Consider the following 15,929-nt stretch of genomic DNA (forward strand, 5'->3'; position numbering starts at 1 on the left):
CGAGAACCAAACCGAACCAATAGCTTTGGTATGGTTTAGTTCAGTTTGGAACAAATTGCAATTCGGTTCCGGGTTACAAAAATGGAGAAACCGGTCAATTTGGTTCGGTTTTCGGATCAAGTTTGTATATAACCGAACCCCTATGCAATAAATAAATATATATGTATATAATATTTATTATGAATTATTTTATGAGTTAGGGTATAGATTAGTGGTTTTGTATGGATAAACTAATGACTTTTTATGAATAGATTAGTGATTATTGTATGCAATTTTATGTTTATTATATATTTGTTTTTTCATTAAAAAATATTACTTACTATTTATAGAATATTGGCAATCTATAAAATCGAACTGAACCAAACCGACTGTAGTTTGGTTCCAATGGAATTTGGTTCGGTTCTTATTCTTATTTAGTGGAACCAACCTATGTTGGTTTGGTTCTAATTTGACTTCAAATCGAACTAAACCAAACCAAGTTACACCCCTACTTGACACTAAGACTTTAGAGACTCATTACGTCTAGGAAAATGTCTTTGAATGTCTCAAATGACAAGTACCCCCTTTTAGCCAAATTATGCATGGAGATGGGTGTCGGCCAATAAATATTAAATTTAGAGATCAAGTTAAAAATAAATGAATAAAAATAATAAAGTTGTTGATATCGTGGGACCATCTCCTTGGTTGAACTTCATGAAAAATAAATTGGACAATGAAACAATTTTAATGCTACTAAAACATTAAAATATATTCCAAGACTAAAAAAATTGGAAGTTCTTCAACATGGGCTGAATCCATGTGTGGCCTATTTCAACAAGTTTTAAAACACAAAATATTAGAAGAAAATTAAAATTGGAAATGCATCATGTTTAGCCACAAGGGTCGGTTTACAATCCATGAATTTGAAAATAGGGTCATGTTAGAGTAACATTGAAATTGACATCGTTTCACACGTTGGTGTGCACAAAATCATATATATTTCTCAATAGTATCTCGATGAAAAGCATCTATGGTTATGTATACATATCCACATCAACAGTGTGTAAAACGATGTCAATTTCAATGTCACTTTAGCATTTTCCTTTGAAAAAACTGAAATATTAAGAGTCTCTTTGGATACACATAAAAAAGTAATCTTTTAATTTTTGATAGTTAAAAAGTCAAAAGATTTGTTTAGATTCATTTTAGAAAATTACTTCTAAAACATAAAAAATTCTTACTTTTTAAAAAGTAAATGAAAACTATTTTCTATTTTCTAATAATTACTTCCTTTTAATGTTACTTTATTCTCAGATATTCTCTATCTAAATGGATCTATTTGGATGAAAAAAATAGAAAATAACTGGGAATTAATTTTTAGTAAATAGTTTCCTTTCTAGAAAGTAAGGATTTTTTTACTTTTGAAAAGTAATTTTCTAAAACGAATCTAAACAGACTTTTAACGTTTTAACCTTTTAACTTTCAAAAATAAAAATATTACTTTTTTGCGTGTATTGAAACGGACTCTAAATCCAACTTAAAAAGGGAAAAAAAAGTCTTAAATTATATGACATTGGCTAATGTCGATTATGGCATTAATAAATCTATGGATAACTTCTAATTCCAAGAATAAGAATTTAAAAGTTTTTGTCCATCAATACTTGTGGAGCAATCATTGACAAATGTTTAAAACACCCTAACAAAGGGTCCAACGTATTCTAATCATGAGAGAAGAGTCCAAATTAAACTCGACGACAAATCTGAAAGTTTTCTTTAAAGCTCTCAACACTCTAAAAGAGGCTCGGATGATAAAAAAAAAGAAAAGAGGAGAATCTCCAGCTGACATGGGATAACGATATAACCAAAGAGATAGAAAGGCCTGAAGAATCTAATTTCTTCAAATAAAATCTATAAAGAGATGTCGTGGGCAGCAACTAAGACAGAAAAAAATTTGAGATAAAAGGAAAATCTATATTTCAATCCTTATATATGGGTGGTGTTCTTTAGACAAAATCCTAGACAACATTCTAGACAAAGCATTTTATCTTATATGAATTAAAAACTTCAAAATCAGCTAATTCTAAAAATTTTAACCCTAGTTTATAATGTGAACCGTCAATTTTTACCGTTAGTTTGTAACCACTTTTCATGGGGTTAGGAGTTTTAGAATTGGCTGATTTTTTGTGATGATGATCTACTGACTATAAAGATCATCTTTATGAAAAATCAATCTATTCGAAACTTTTAAGTCATATAAGACAAAACTTTATTTAGCATGTTGTCTAGGATTTTGTCAAAAGAACGCTACCCTCTCTCTATATATATAGAGGGTAGCATTCAGAAATCCTAAAGAGATACAAGTTTTGGAATGAGCTGATTTTTGGTGAGGATGATCTTTTCATCATAGAGATCATCCTCGCAAAAAATCAGCCCATTCTGAAACTTGTATCCCCTATTTTGAAAAATGTTTGGCTCTCTTTAGGACCTCCGAACGCCACTCATATGTATGTCCATGTTCTCTTAGATCCCATTTCCGTATCAATCCCTCTCCCCATCTATCTACTTTCATCTATATGGAGGAGAATCACCAAGCTCTTGCTCATGGTTATGTCTCTCTAGTTGGAATAGAACTATAACACTGAGTTGTACATGAGATATTGCTAATTTAATTTGATCAACTTGTCTGCACTTAAGAGATAAAAGAAACGGTTTGGGATTAAATTAATTGGCCATTTTGATTGCATAGTTTGAATGCTATAAGACTAAATGTTGAATACATTGTGGTGTTTTGAGGTTGATCTTTGATCATGGGAGGAAATCCATTAGTTGATGAAACCTTTCTCACAAGTTTTGGATTGATTCATCCTTCATTGTCTCTCTAGTGACACTAAAGTGGGGTTGATTTGCACCATTGATTGGGTTTACTTGCATCATTATTATGTAACATAATCAATATTAGCGACATCGTGCTAAATATTTTTGACATTGGGAAAGTCAATTCCCCTGTGATTGACCCATTGGATTGATGTTACATATTTAGTGTAAAATTTGAGGTTTTCATGTGCACTATCGAGTCGAATCGATGATTTAAAGCTTGTGTGAAAATTCGGTTTCTCACATAAATATTTGTTGAGTGATTGACTCAATGACTTGCTGTTGGTGAAAGGACAAGAAATAGTTTAGATCTTGTGTGAAGCATTGATAATTCATATTTTGGTGAGTCAACTCAGTGTCATTGGCTACATTTGAGATTTGGATTATGGCATTCTTAGTTTGATGATTTGGTATCAATTTGTGAAGCTAAGCTGATTCTTGTGGATATGTTGGAACTTCAGATTGATTATTTTGGCATGACGTGAGACCCTTTAACATTGTTAATATTCCATGCATTATTTTGGAGAATAGTACGTTGTTTTTCTTTCAGAACCGATTACATTATTTAATTCATGTTTGGGGCATGTTTGAGCATGTATTTCATTAAGATTATGTTTATATTCAAGGTAGGATCTATTTAGTCGCGTGCATGAGATGATGATGATGATGAAAACACTCTAATGTTGCTTTTTGACTTAGTTAGTGGATCGTAGTAGAGACTGACGTTTTGAGTAGGGTAGATTCGATGCCTAATACCTTCTAAATTCCGTAACTACACTATGTGAAAAAACCCTATATTTGACAACCCAAGGCCGTCGAATTTCACAAAATTCGACGCACCAAGGCTTTAAATTTTTCATTGTCAAATGTTTTTTTTCAACGGATTGAAACCATCAAATTAATGGAGGATGGCAGAAATTTGATGGTTCTAAGCCGTTGAATTGGGGAACATAAAAAATTTCAACAATCATGGGACATCAAAATTTAGTTTCTAAAATTTGTGAGCTTTAGCCTGTCAAATTCTTGTGTCAAAATTTTCAATTTTCACATGATGCCAGACCTTTTGTCTAGTTTCTCTATTGCAAACAGACCTGAATCCAATTCGGTGTCAAATTTATGGTTTCTAGACCTAGAATTAGGAGGTGACTCCAAAAACCAAACCCGTACGCTGGTCGAGACACTTCCAAAATGTCGAGATCAACGATTGTAAGAATGTTAATCTCAACAATTGGAATGATGATCATGATGGTTCATGCTTAAACGTCAAAATCGACAATTTATAATGTTTGATCTCCATAACTATAAAAGGTGATCTTGATATTGAATTATCGATATCACCAATTGAAAAAAGGGATTAGGGAGCATTAAGATAGAGAAAGTTTGCTAAATGGATCATCATATTACAGTGCAAAAATCATGACCGAGTCAATTGTTAGATGTTAAACACACCTATTCATGCACCTTGAAGGGTAGTGTTATCTCACATTTGAAGGATGTGGACTAAGGAACCACCATTCCCAATGTTACCTGGTTATCCATGATGGGGATTGGATGCATTTTTATACCTCTACAATTTTATTAAAAGAAAGAATTTTATATGATACTTTTGAGAAATTAGATCTACAGCCTTCATATAAAGTTTGGTGGGAAATACAATTTCAAAAACTACCTTTTAAAAAGACTAGCGGCAAGGGCATCTTCTTTGGGTTTAGAGGGGTAAAAGATAAAAGATGGGAAAGTTAGAGGGATATTATTAAGAAAAGGGGGGGAGTTGGGAGGAGAGGAAAGATAATAAAGTTAAAGGAGGAGAAAAATAACGGTAATAAAATAGGATTGGGTGGACTCTACTCATTTGTCTCAATTTTTATACCTCAAAAAATTGTAGCTCAAGCAGGTTTACCTTTGTATTTTATTATATACATGTTTATCGATAAAAAAAATTATTATTTATTTTGCACTCACATATTAATTTAGAATTGATTTTGTCTTGAAATGAGGTTTTCATAAGGATTCAGTGATTTTTATAATTAGACTTCTTCAAAACAAGTCAAGACTAACTACACAAGAACAATACTTTTAAAAAAAAAGTACACAAGGACAAACATTGCCTTGTTGAAGGAGGACCTGATTGTGCTAGAACACGATGGGTTGAACCCGACCTTAGGTCAGGTTTGGGTATAGTTAGCTAGGGTTTAGATCAAGCTCGTGTTTGGGCAAAAAAATTTTTTTGACTAAATCAGGTCGGGTTGGTTTCAAGTATAAACATCGGGTTGGTGTTTGGCAATTGCGGGTTGGGTGTGGATTGATCCGCAATCCATCCAAACCCACCCGAGTTGCAACCCTAATCTCTACTTCCTTCATATAGTTCAACATTTTATAGGTGAATTTGATGATAAAAAGTGGCGAACTCGACATTCTGAATGTGATTCAATTTTTTTGTTTTTTTTTGTTTTTTCTACTTTGAGATTGGATAGATCCTCTTGAAATACCCTAAATGCTTATGTTAGAGCTACAAAACGGACACTCGAATAAAAATATCAGATTATTATTTTTTGTTATAAATCATCAAAAGAAATCAAAAAATTAAATCTACATGTTCAAAATTATGAGTACATCATTCTCCATTCGCCATTTACGATAAAAAAAAATGTAAAATTGATTGTAATCGCAGTTGAAAATCTTAAGTATGTGAACAAGATGAGAATATGGTGATTTGAGTACTCCAAAAATATTATAAGAAAAAAAAGACCATTTAGATATGGAAAGTTTAGTGGGTGTCTTTCTTTGCACATGGAAAATGGTTGGGAAAATCATTGTCCATGTGCTTGATTGGCTTTTGCCATGGAAAATGATTTTCTACCTTTACCCAAAAATTCAGTTTTTGTAGGATTTCATTTTCCCACCTATCCTCATGGGAAAATAAAATCCACCCCCCACCTTCAAATTAAACCTTAATTCCTTCTTCTTTTTCATCTTCTCCACTACCACCACAATTGCAATCTCCACCATCATCGTTTCCATCGACACCATCTCCACCCACCCTCATTCTCTTCTTCTTCTTCTTCTTCCTCCTAATCTCTCTCTACATCCTCTCTTCACCTTCGCCCAATTTCTTTCTTTCTTACTTCTTCCTCCATTTTCTCTCTAATATTTTCTAAATGCAATGAAACAATGGTGTAATTATTGGGTTGGGTCGGATTAAATTAGATTCGAGAACTAGGCACATTGGACAGCCCAAATCATGGTCATGCTTGGTAAGTATTTTGCAAATATTCAAAAAATAATAATAATAATAATAATAATAATAATTAATAGCCCTTGTGAGAGGGGTTTCTTTCTAAATAGTCCCTAACTTTTGAATTGTAGCTTGATGGTTGTGTTTGATTGCATGTAAAGTCATTTTCGATAGAATTTGAGATCCATAGAAAGAATGGAAGGGTCTAAGGTTGAGATCACTAGCCCAAATCATCTCGATCTCATTGGTGAACAAGATGGGTATCCAATGTGATACATTTTTCACGTTGAATTGTTACATATATCAATTATCTTGAGTGATATTCCGTAAAATTTGAATGGTATAAACTAGGGTGCTGATTGATTCAGCTTCTTAAAACTGCTGTCAGCTTCTGGAATACACTAAAAAACAAAATTGGTGATCTGCCCCTTGCCTTCAATCCCTGTTCAAAACCCCTTAAAATTCTCCCCAAACTCATTTTTGCCTTTGAGGTTCTATCTTCTTTAACCTTCGAACCTTGAGAATAAAATAAGATTTTGGTAAAATAAAATGAATTTTTACGTTGATTTTTTACTCCAACCAAACACATCTAAGGTGCAGTTTTTTTTTTTTTTACCGTGATTTTTTAGCCAAATATTTTGTCTCCATTTACATTTATTTTTCTTCACCCAAACCTATTTGAGATAATTTTTAGAATAATTTATCAAAACGGTAGAGTTTTCTAAATTAATTCCGAAAACGGTACACTGTAGCAATTAATTCTGAAAACGGTAAATTTACCGTTTTCGAAATTAATATTTTTTACCAAAACGGTAAAAAGAGTAAAATATTTTTCTTTTTTACCAAAAATACCCTTTTTTTTTGTTTTCCATATATATTTACAATTTTAACCTTAAAAAAATGAAAATCCAACTAAAAAGATTCACTCTCTTTCGGTAATCCAACAATCATATGTATTTATAATTTTTTTTTTATTACCGAAATCAATTTTATTTTCATAATTTCAGTCAAAAAATAAAAAAGGGCATTTTCGGTAAAAAAAAATACATTTTACTGTTTTTACCGTTTTGGTATAAAAAATTAATTCCGAAAACGGTAAATTTACCGTTTTCGGAATTAATTGCTACAATAAACCGTTTTCGGAATTATTTGAAATGTTGTGCATGTTTTGGTAAATCTGCCTAATTTTTATTTACCTTCAAACTTTAATAGCAAGATAGATGGATGTTGACACTGTTTTTTCTCCACACAAATCCATCAAGCTACATTTTTTTTTTTTCTTTTGCCCTCATTTCCAACCAAAGATTTTATCTCCATCAACAACATGATGGGATATTTTGGAAGTAAAAGACTCGGTTGTCTCATCATTGATCAAGATGACTCGTTTAAGATAATTTAGCCTCAGCCATGTTTGGGGCTCGCAGTCCTTCCCACCCCACTATTCTTGTTCTCAAAAGAATCAGGATCTAGAATAGTGTCCCATTCCTGTAGAATAGGAACGGTGTTTGCATGATTGGTTTTGGCTTGAGTTCGTAACACATCAAGCTCCTAAACAAAGTTGTTTTTTTTGTATCTTCCAACTAAAACTTGTCACGTAGACACCATATATTGCTATCAATGTTGTCAAATGCAGCCGCATTTGAGAATATACGATAACATATGTTATATCAATAACAAAGATCACACATGCTACCATCACATATCAAAAAATATGTTGTCTGACAAATATACAATGACATATCTTTGTATGCAATTGCATGTTGTCCAACGGTCAAAAATACGACCATTAGACACCTTCTTTTTTTTTGTGGGGGGGGGGGGGGGGCTTTAAACTCACTTTTTCGTTACAAATACCCCCATTTTTATCCTCATACTTCTTTTACAACATCTCTACTATCCCTATCAAAAGCCTCCAACTCTTAAATCTCTCTATTTTCTACTCTCTATTTTCTACTCTCAATTCTCAAACTTCAAGTCTCAGCTCAAGTTACTTACTCACTCTCAAGTTTCAACTCTCAAGAGTTGAAGACAAAGCAAGCTATCACTACTCAAGTCAAGATACAAGAATCAAGTGAAATCATCAAAATTTGAAAATTAAGAATCAAGATTCATCCAATTTAAGTTCAACCTTCAACTCAAGACTTGAGAATCAAGATTCATTCTACCTTCAAGTTCAAATGTTCAACTTATACCTTCAAGAATCAACATTCAAGTTCAAAGAAAGATCAAATCAAATCAATATCCATCAAACATCAACATCATCAATTATCAATTCAAGAATCTTAAACAATTTCATTAATCATTGTCTTTTTTTCTCTTCTACTAGTATTATTAAAGTTGAAGTTGAGGTATGTATATTTTTTTTATTTAATAGTTGTTATTTATTTTCTATTTTTTTAATTATTTTTTATTTTACTTGTTAGAAAATTATAAATTAGTATGATGTCCTCGTTGGCCAACTCTTTCCAAAGGCCTAAGTCAAATGATCTTGGTTGGAAGTACTATCATTATCGTAGTCCAAATGAAAAGAGTCTAGTAGCATGTGAGTTGTACGGGTACATTAGTAGAGGTGGCACTAGACGCCACAAACAACATTTAGTACACATACTGAAATCAAATGATAGGGCATGTGAAAAACTTACTCTTGAAATATGAAAATAACTACTGAAGTATATAGACAAGGCTTCAAAAAAGAAATAAAATGGGGCCATAAATCTTGAAAGCTATGTGGAAGGTGGTGGTCGAGAGAAAGGTGATGATAATTTCATTGTATACGATACCCTTCATACGTCAATGGAGTGTAGTAGACCACCGGTTCCACCACCATTATCTCAAAGAGTTACTGAAAGAGATTGTGCCCATAGTCCACTAGATAGGTGGTGTAGACCACATCCCGAATATGTGGTTGACCAAAAAGGAAAAAATAAAGATCCATACCAACCCACTATTAAACATAACACTAAAAATAATATGACAACCATCCAAAACCTAATTTGGAGGACATAAGTAAATTGCATATCAACACCATTGTTAAGATTAAGAAGGTTATTGTCTTTCTGTACAAACATGCATTGTTATTACAAAAAATGAGAGCACATATCGGTAGAAACCTAATTAAGCATGCAATCACTCAATTTGCAACAACCTTCTTGACACTGCAAAACTTATATGGGAAAAAAAAACTAAACTTAAAACCTTCATAGTGTCGACCAAATGGAACAATGGACCTTGGTCAAAGAGGACCAAAGGAAAGTTAGTTGCCCAAACTATCTTGTCCAAAAAATATTTGGACATGCTCAAAGGCATTAAATAATGTCATGTCATTAATTTTTGTTCTTTGATTAGTAGATGGTGATGAAAAGCCTCATGTGGACTACATTTATGAAACATTAAAAAATCTATTAAGAAGATAACGAAAATGCATTAATACCGTGAAAGAAATTATGAAAGTGTAATTAATATGATTTAATATATGGGGCAGTCAAATGATATCTGCATGCTTACATCTTTAATCCAATCATATATTTTCAATTTGTCAATCAAGATGAGGCAATTCGAAGCATATAATTGGATTTCTCGACGTTTTGAAAATAATGGTCTCTAAACAAGTAGGACAAGATGCAATATCGATACAATTGAATCATTACAAGAATTATGAAAGGATCTTTGGAAAAAATATAGCTAAAAGACATTGAACAATGAAAATTCCAAGAAAGTAAAAAAAATTAATATTTAGATTTAAACTTGAGTAATTTGACTTATTTAATTATTTTTTTTATCTTATTACTATTTTAATTAAATATAAATATTTAAATGTAATTGTAGACATCCAAATTTGGAGGAGCCCTAAATGCAAAATGCACAAAAAATCTATAAAAATTGGAATGGGCCTCAAAACCAAAACTTTCAAAAAAGTAATCTATTTTTTCAAATAAATGGCTTAGGGTCCCTTCCTACATGGCTCATGGGCTAAAAACCTACCTCACCCCCTTCTACATCATCATCACTCCAACTCTCAACCCAATTCTAGTCCAATTCAACTCAATCCAACATTATGCCTAATCAACCCACTACCCAAGCCCATTAAACTTAAAATCAGATATTATGCCCATTCCATTAAGACTTAAAGCCTAACCATTACTCAAGCTTAACTCTCAACCCAAGCCCAAATATCACAACCAATCACTCAAGATCATCAAAGTGGGACGCGCATCACCACTTCAGCGTACCTCCCTCATTCAACTACCTACCCCTATCACCTTTCTCTAAAAAACCACCTATCCACATTTCAACCCACACCTTTCTCTAACATACCCTTATCATTTTCTTCAAACTTATCCTCACAAGTTATCCTCGTACCCCTTTAATTCATCTAACACACCACGTCAACACTTATGGATACATGTTACCATGCCCTTTACCTTTCCAAAAAATCAACAATCATTCTCTTATACACCCTACTTCATTCAACTCACCTAGCACTCAATCAACAAACTACTCTCTTACACACCTATTCTTCTAATAAAAAATCACTCATTTCAACTCACCTAATACTCAACCCAGATAGGTTGAAAGATCCAACCCATTTGGATCACAAACAACCCATTTACACCCCCTTTCATAAATCTCATAATATTATATTCATTCTCATCTCATTTTACCCCTAAAAGTTACCTCCAAAATCCTATAAACCCCCCCCCCCTCACTCTTAACACAAATCCCCCAAGACTTGATAAAAAAAGTCACTCTCAACTCTCTCTACTCACTTGCAACTTTCTACTCACTTTCAACATTCAACTCACTCCCAACTTATCAACTCAACCCTAATCTCTACTATATAAGTGCACCAAAAGAAGTCAAAGAAGACTCATTCCTTTAAGGGAAAAAAAGGTCAACTCAAGAACAATGTAGGGTTTAGATAAGAAAGGAAATAAAAGTCTTCTCTCTCGCTTTCCTCCAAACATCCCCCTTCTACTTCTCCCTCTCTTTCTTTTACTTTTATTTTTCTTTAGTTTTAAGATTTAAAAAAAAAAAAAGCCCTCATCTACTTCTGGTAAATTGAGATCTACCTTAGTTGAAAGGGTAAAAATCGAGTAGTTTTTTGAAACAAAACACTTTCAAAATCCTTATATTAATGCACACATTCTAAAAATTTTGAGAATAAAGCCTTGGGGCCCTTGACTAAAAAGTCTACACCTTTTTTAAATTTTGCCCAAATGTTTGAACCATAGAAGGATCCCTTCTTCAATAAGAAAGCATTTAACGATTTAAAACGAAATCAAAGTCCCTCTCACTCAAAGGCACAAATTGGATCTTTCTAACTTTTCACTCTTCTTTTCAAAATTTACTGAAACCGAAGTTACCACCAATGGCGGAGGGAGTGGGGTGCCTAACACCTTTCCTACTCCTTAATATAAACTCCCTTACCTAGATCTAGGGTAAACAAATAGACCTTATCCATACGAGAATCACTAATGAGAAAATGATTTTTTAAAAATACTTCCCAGATGATCATTCACACACCTTTTTATTAAAAAAAAGAATGGTGGCGACTCCAAACCCAAGTCGAAAATATCTTCAAACTTGAAAATATCATGTCTACAATAATCTTAGATTATATTCTATACAATAACTGATTGGTGGTCAGCATATGAAGTTGATCATATTACGAATCATCCATATTTTAGAAAGTTGGCCATACAGATTATTTGCATAAGAAATAAGATCTTATTGCCATCACACTAGTCCTAACTTCCATATATGTGTAAATGAATAAGTCTTATTCATTTAGATGACGCTCCTTATGAAATCACTGAAGAGAATTAAACACGTGCACAGAGGTGCCTATATTGAGACACCATGAGTTAGTAATTCCAAAAGTAAGGTTTGACTCAATGAAAAAAGATTCGGGAATATTTGAGAAATTCTCCTTCAAATATTTTTTATAATTAAAACATTTTTTCTTTATGTGTCTTGACTTCTTACAAAATAAATACTTGACAAGTTCACGATCACTCCCATCAGAAGATATGGAATGAACATTTTCCTTTTTGGAAAATTTTAACTTTTTGAAAAACTTCTTCTTGTTGTTTTGGGGCTTGAACTTAGGCTCAGCTTTTTTAGATAGATGGATTTGAGATATTTTCATCATTTTCATTGAAGTCTTGACAGTCTATAACTGGGAGGATAATTCAACCAGAATAGATCTAATCTTTGTTAGATTATACATGATCACAAAGCTAGAAAATGATTTTGGAAGATAAGTTAAAATTGTATCAACTTTCTCTTTTTCATCAATATTTGCTCCCAAGTTAGTTAGTTCAATCGCCATGCTTATCATCTTATCATATGATTTTTAACAGGCATACATTATATTATTTTCATATTAGAAAATTTCATTCTGAAAAAGTTGTCTAGATGTAGCGGAAGTATCTTTAAACATGCCCTCTAGGTTTTGCATAATTTATTTGGCCTGTTTAAAATGAAGGTATTAATTTTGAAGATCATCTTTCATAGATCTTAACATATAAATTTTAGCGAGAGTATTAGACCTATTCCAATCATTAAATGCTTTTTTGAGCTATGGTAGGGCTTGAAGGTAAAATATGAGGCATCTCATTAAGCACGTGATCGATTTTATCAATGACAAAAACAATGCCAAGTTTCCTTTTTCAACTTCCTAAGTTTGTTCTATGTAGTTTGTCTTCACCAAGAATCTCAATCATGAGATTAAAAAATGTCATGACAATATTGCGTACGAGTCCATATCAATTCATTAACATGATAGTAAATAAATGTGTGATCATTCACTATACATGAGATTTTATAAATTGCATAGTGTGCCTCACTCACCGAATTCAAATTTATAAAATATTAAATTTAAATCTTATAAGGCATCAAAATCTTTTTAGTCATCTATAATAAAATCTCTCTGGAGTCAATTGCCTAGATACTAATTTAGGTAATAATAATTAGTTATACTCCACTTTCTCAAGTGGTTTGATATCTATAGTTCCATGATATCATGCCTAACGCCTTTGGGCTATCATGAGAATATGACAAGAGCCAACCCATTATTTCAATTTATTGTATCATTATAATTGTCTCCATTAGGTGACTTATATAGCAATGTTTTGAAAGGACCATGTCTGATCATGTAACTATCATTATCTATGCATGAGGTTGGTTTCATACAGGACTTTCACTGCCTACTCCATTAACTGCATGCATATTTCATGATAATTAATAATGGAGAACTTCATAAAATTTTTTTTTTGCCTTGATAAGCTCTTAATTTTTATTTATTTATATATACTATTTTAGTTTGATGAGATTAAGAATTACATCGGCCTAGCTTTGATGCCACTTTTGTCGGCAATAACACATGCATTGCGGATCAAGTCGAAGATTTTCAATCTACATAATATAGGTTAGTATAAATAAAAATTAATAAATAATTAAATTATACTTTGTGAGTATCTTTGTCGATAATCAAATTTGAAACTGATAAAGAGTGGTACAAACAATTGTTTTTCAATTCCAGATTTCTGGATCTTCATTCTAGATATCTCAAATTTTAATGCACTGAGTACTTTTGGATATACTCAACAAATAAAATATTTTAAAAAAATTAAGAGATTATAGAGAATAAGTTATTGTTACTTAAGTTGTGTTTTTTTAAAAGATTGGTCCCCTATTTATACTAGTTCGAGATTAGGAATTAAATTTCATTTTTATAAATACTTTAGAAGCTAATATTCTTTAATAATAAAAAAAACCCTTACATGCATGCATATGGAAAATGTGATTTCATTAAATAAAAAGTCAGCTTCATCTTTGTATGATATAATTCTAATGCAATTCGTTTAATAAAAAATTTGTATGGATGCATAAATGGGGTTTTGTGTTTGTAATGAAGATTACAACTAATTATATTCAATAAAAAAATTCATGTGTAAATACATGCACAAGTTAATTTAATAACTTTTAAATTTATTTTATTTAATGAATAAGTTTCTTTTATAAATTTTTATATATTAACAATGGGATTTTACATTTACTTTTAGAAAATTATCTCATACAAATGTATGCATTAGTTTTTTTCTTTTATGAAATAAATGAACTTTTACTAGAGACACCTAAGTGTTACTTTTAATAAGAGACATGCAAAAGGCCTTTGATTTATTTTATTATTATAATATATATTTTTTGTAATTTTTTTACTTTAACTAACTATCAATGCCATATTAAAATACTCCATCTCTTATTATTCTTAATGGAAAAACTCTCATATGCATTAATAAATACAAATTTTAGGAGAAATCTTCATGAGTTGAGGGTATGTACTCATACATAGTGCTATTATGTAAACACCATCGCGTCATTGTACTTTGTTCCATAACCGACAAATAGTGTACTAGAAAAATAATTCAAACCCACACATTTAATCACATTGCAACCCTTCCACATCACTTAAATATCTTATTAGATCATTCAAATCGTCTAGATCATTAAGAGTTTTCCTACTATCTTAACCATTTAATATATAATAGATGACACAAAAATATTTTAAAATTATTTTCAAAATATAATATAATGTATATAATATTTTAAAAATCATCTGAAAAATCATTTAATCAAAACATCATCGGTCGACATCTTTATTTGTTCGTCCAAACATTAAAATGATCAAGATGTGGGAAGTTATAGAGATGGCCATCCTATGGAATCTCATATTGACATCATTATGATATTCTCATGAGATCAACTAGGTCATCAAGACATTTAGTATATTAGACAATGAAGACTTCAAGCTTTTGACGAATCAAATGATCATTATTAAAACTCATCGAATTTCATATAATTCTTAAGTCAAATGATCAATGTGAATACATTTAGAAAAACCATCAAGAACTTCATTTAATGAGGTCAAAATTATGTGATTCTAGTGAGAGGAAATTGAGATGATCTTTTGTACGATTCTCCAACATGTGCCAACACATATTTCGATGTCGATGGGACTATCAAGCCTCAATGGAAAAAGTCGAATCCACATAAAGGATCATCGTGCATGTGAGAGCCATAAAAAATTGAGTTGGCCCCAATCTCATTTTCTAGACCTAGTCAAAATTCGAGATTTACAAAGATTTGATATTTTTGGATTTTCCAATAGACCTATTATGGTCCAAAATAACCCATAATGTTGCCTCAAGACAAAACATCCATATCTAATGAAGGTTAAAATTAATTACCCATAATACATAATGTCCGTGTAATTATGTTATTTTTATTATAAATTTTGGGGTATATCAAATATGATCAAGTCTTAGTTAGTTCATGATCATAGATTTAAAAAAATTATCTTAAAATACAATTGACTTGTATGGGCAAAAAAATACTAACAATCCACACTAAAAAGAGAAACAAGCTAGAATAAAAGAAATTGAATTACTTGGTGTTCGTGCAATACAACTAAAAATTGTACGAGCGATTCAAATTGAGAAAAGGAAATCTTGAATTTTATTATCCTATCTTTATTGATGATCTTAACTCAAATCATCTGTGGATCATAGATGCACGAGACGAGCCTGTGTTCGAAGGAAATGGTCTAACTTGAATAATTGAGTTTTACATCAACATATGGAGAAAGTTTAAACTAAAGTAGAAATGACATTGGTTGATGCTTAAGGCAACTAGAAAACGAAGATGAGATACAAGAAGAAAATGATGATGAAGAAGTACAAGGTCAAAGGAGTTTAAGAATTGGTGAGATCCGAAGACAAAGAGACTAAGAAGGATGAAGTGTAGATGAATGAAGGTAATGACTCTGATAACAACGAGA

The 15,929-nt window shown here is 31.6% G+C and overlaps 1 protein-coding gene across 1 annotated transcript in view; it reads left to right on the forward strand.

Moving 5' to 3' along the window:
* The window catches only part of LOC147382960 (uncharacterized), a 6,216-nt gene extending 2,878 nt beyond the window's left edge, over positions 1-3,338 (forward strand). Inside the window, 1 exon segment of the mRNA XM_086427251.1 lies at positions 3,252-3,338. Coding sequence (XP_086283377.1) covers positions 3,252-3,338 — 87 coding nt within the window.
* The last annotated feature ends 12,591 nt before the right edge of the window (positions 3,339-15,929 follow it).

Source organism: Akebia trifoliata, chromosome 16 (assembly GCF_017979445.1).
Source record: "Akebia trifoliata isolate Shusen 1 chromosome 16, ASM1797944v1, whole genome shotgun sequence".
Lineage (NCBI taxonomy): Eukaryota > Viridiplantae > Streptophyta > Magnoliopsida > Ranunculales > Lardizabalaceae > Akebia > Akebia trifoliata.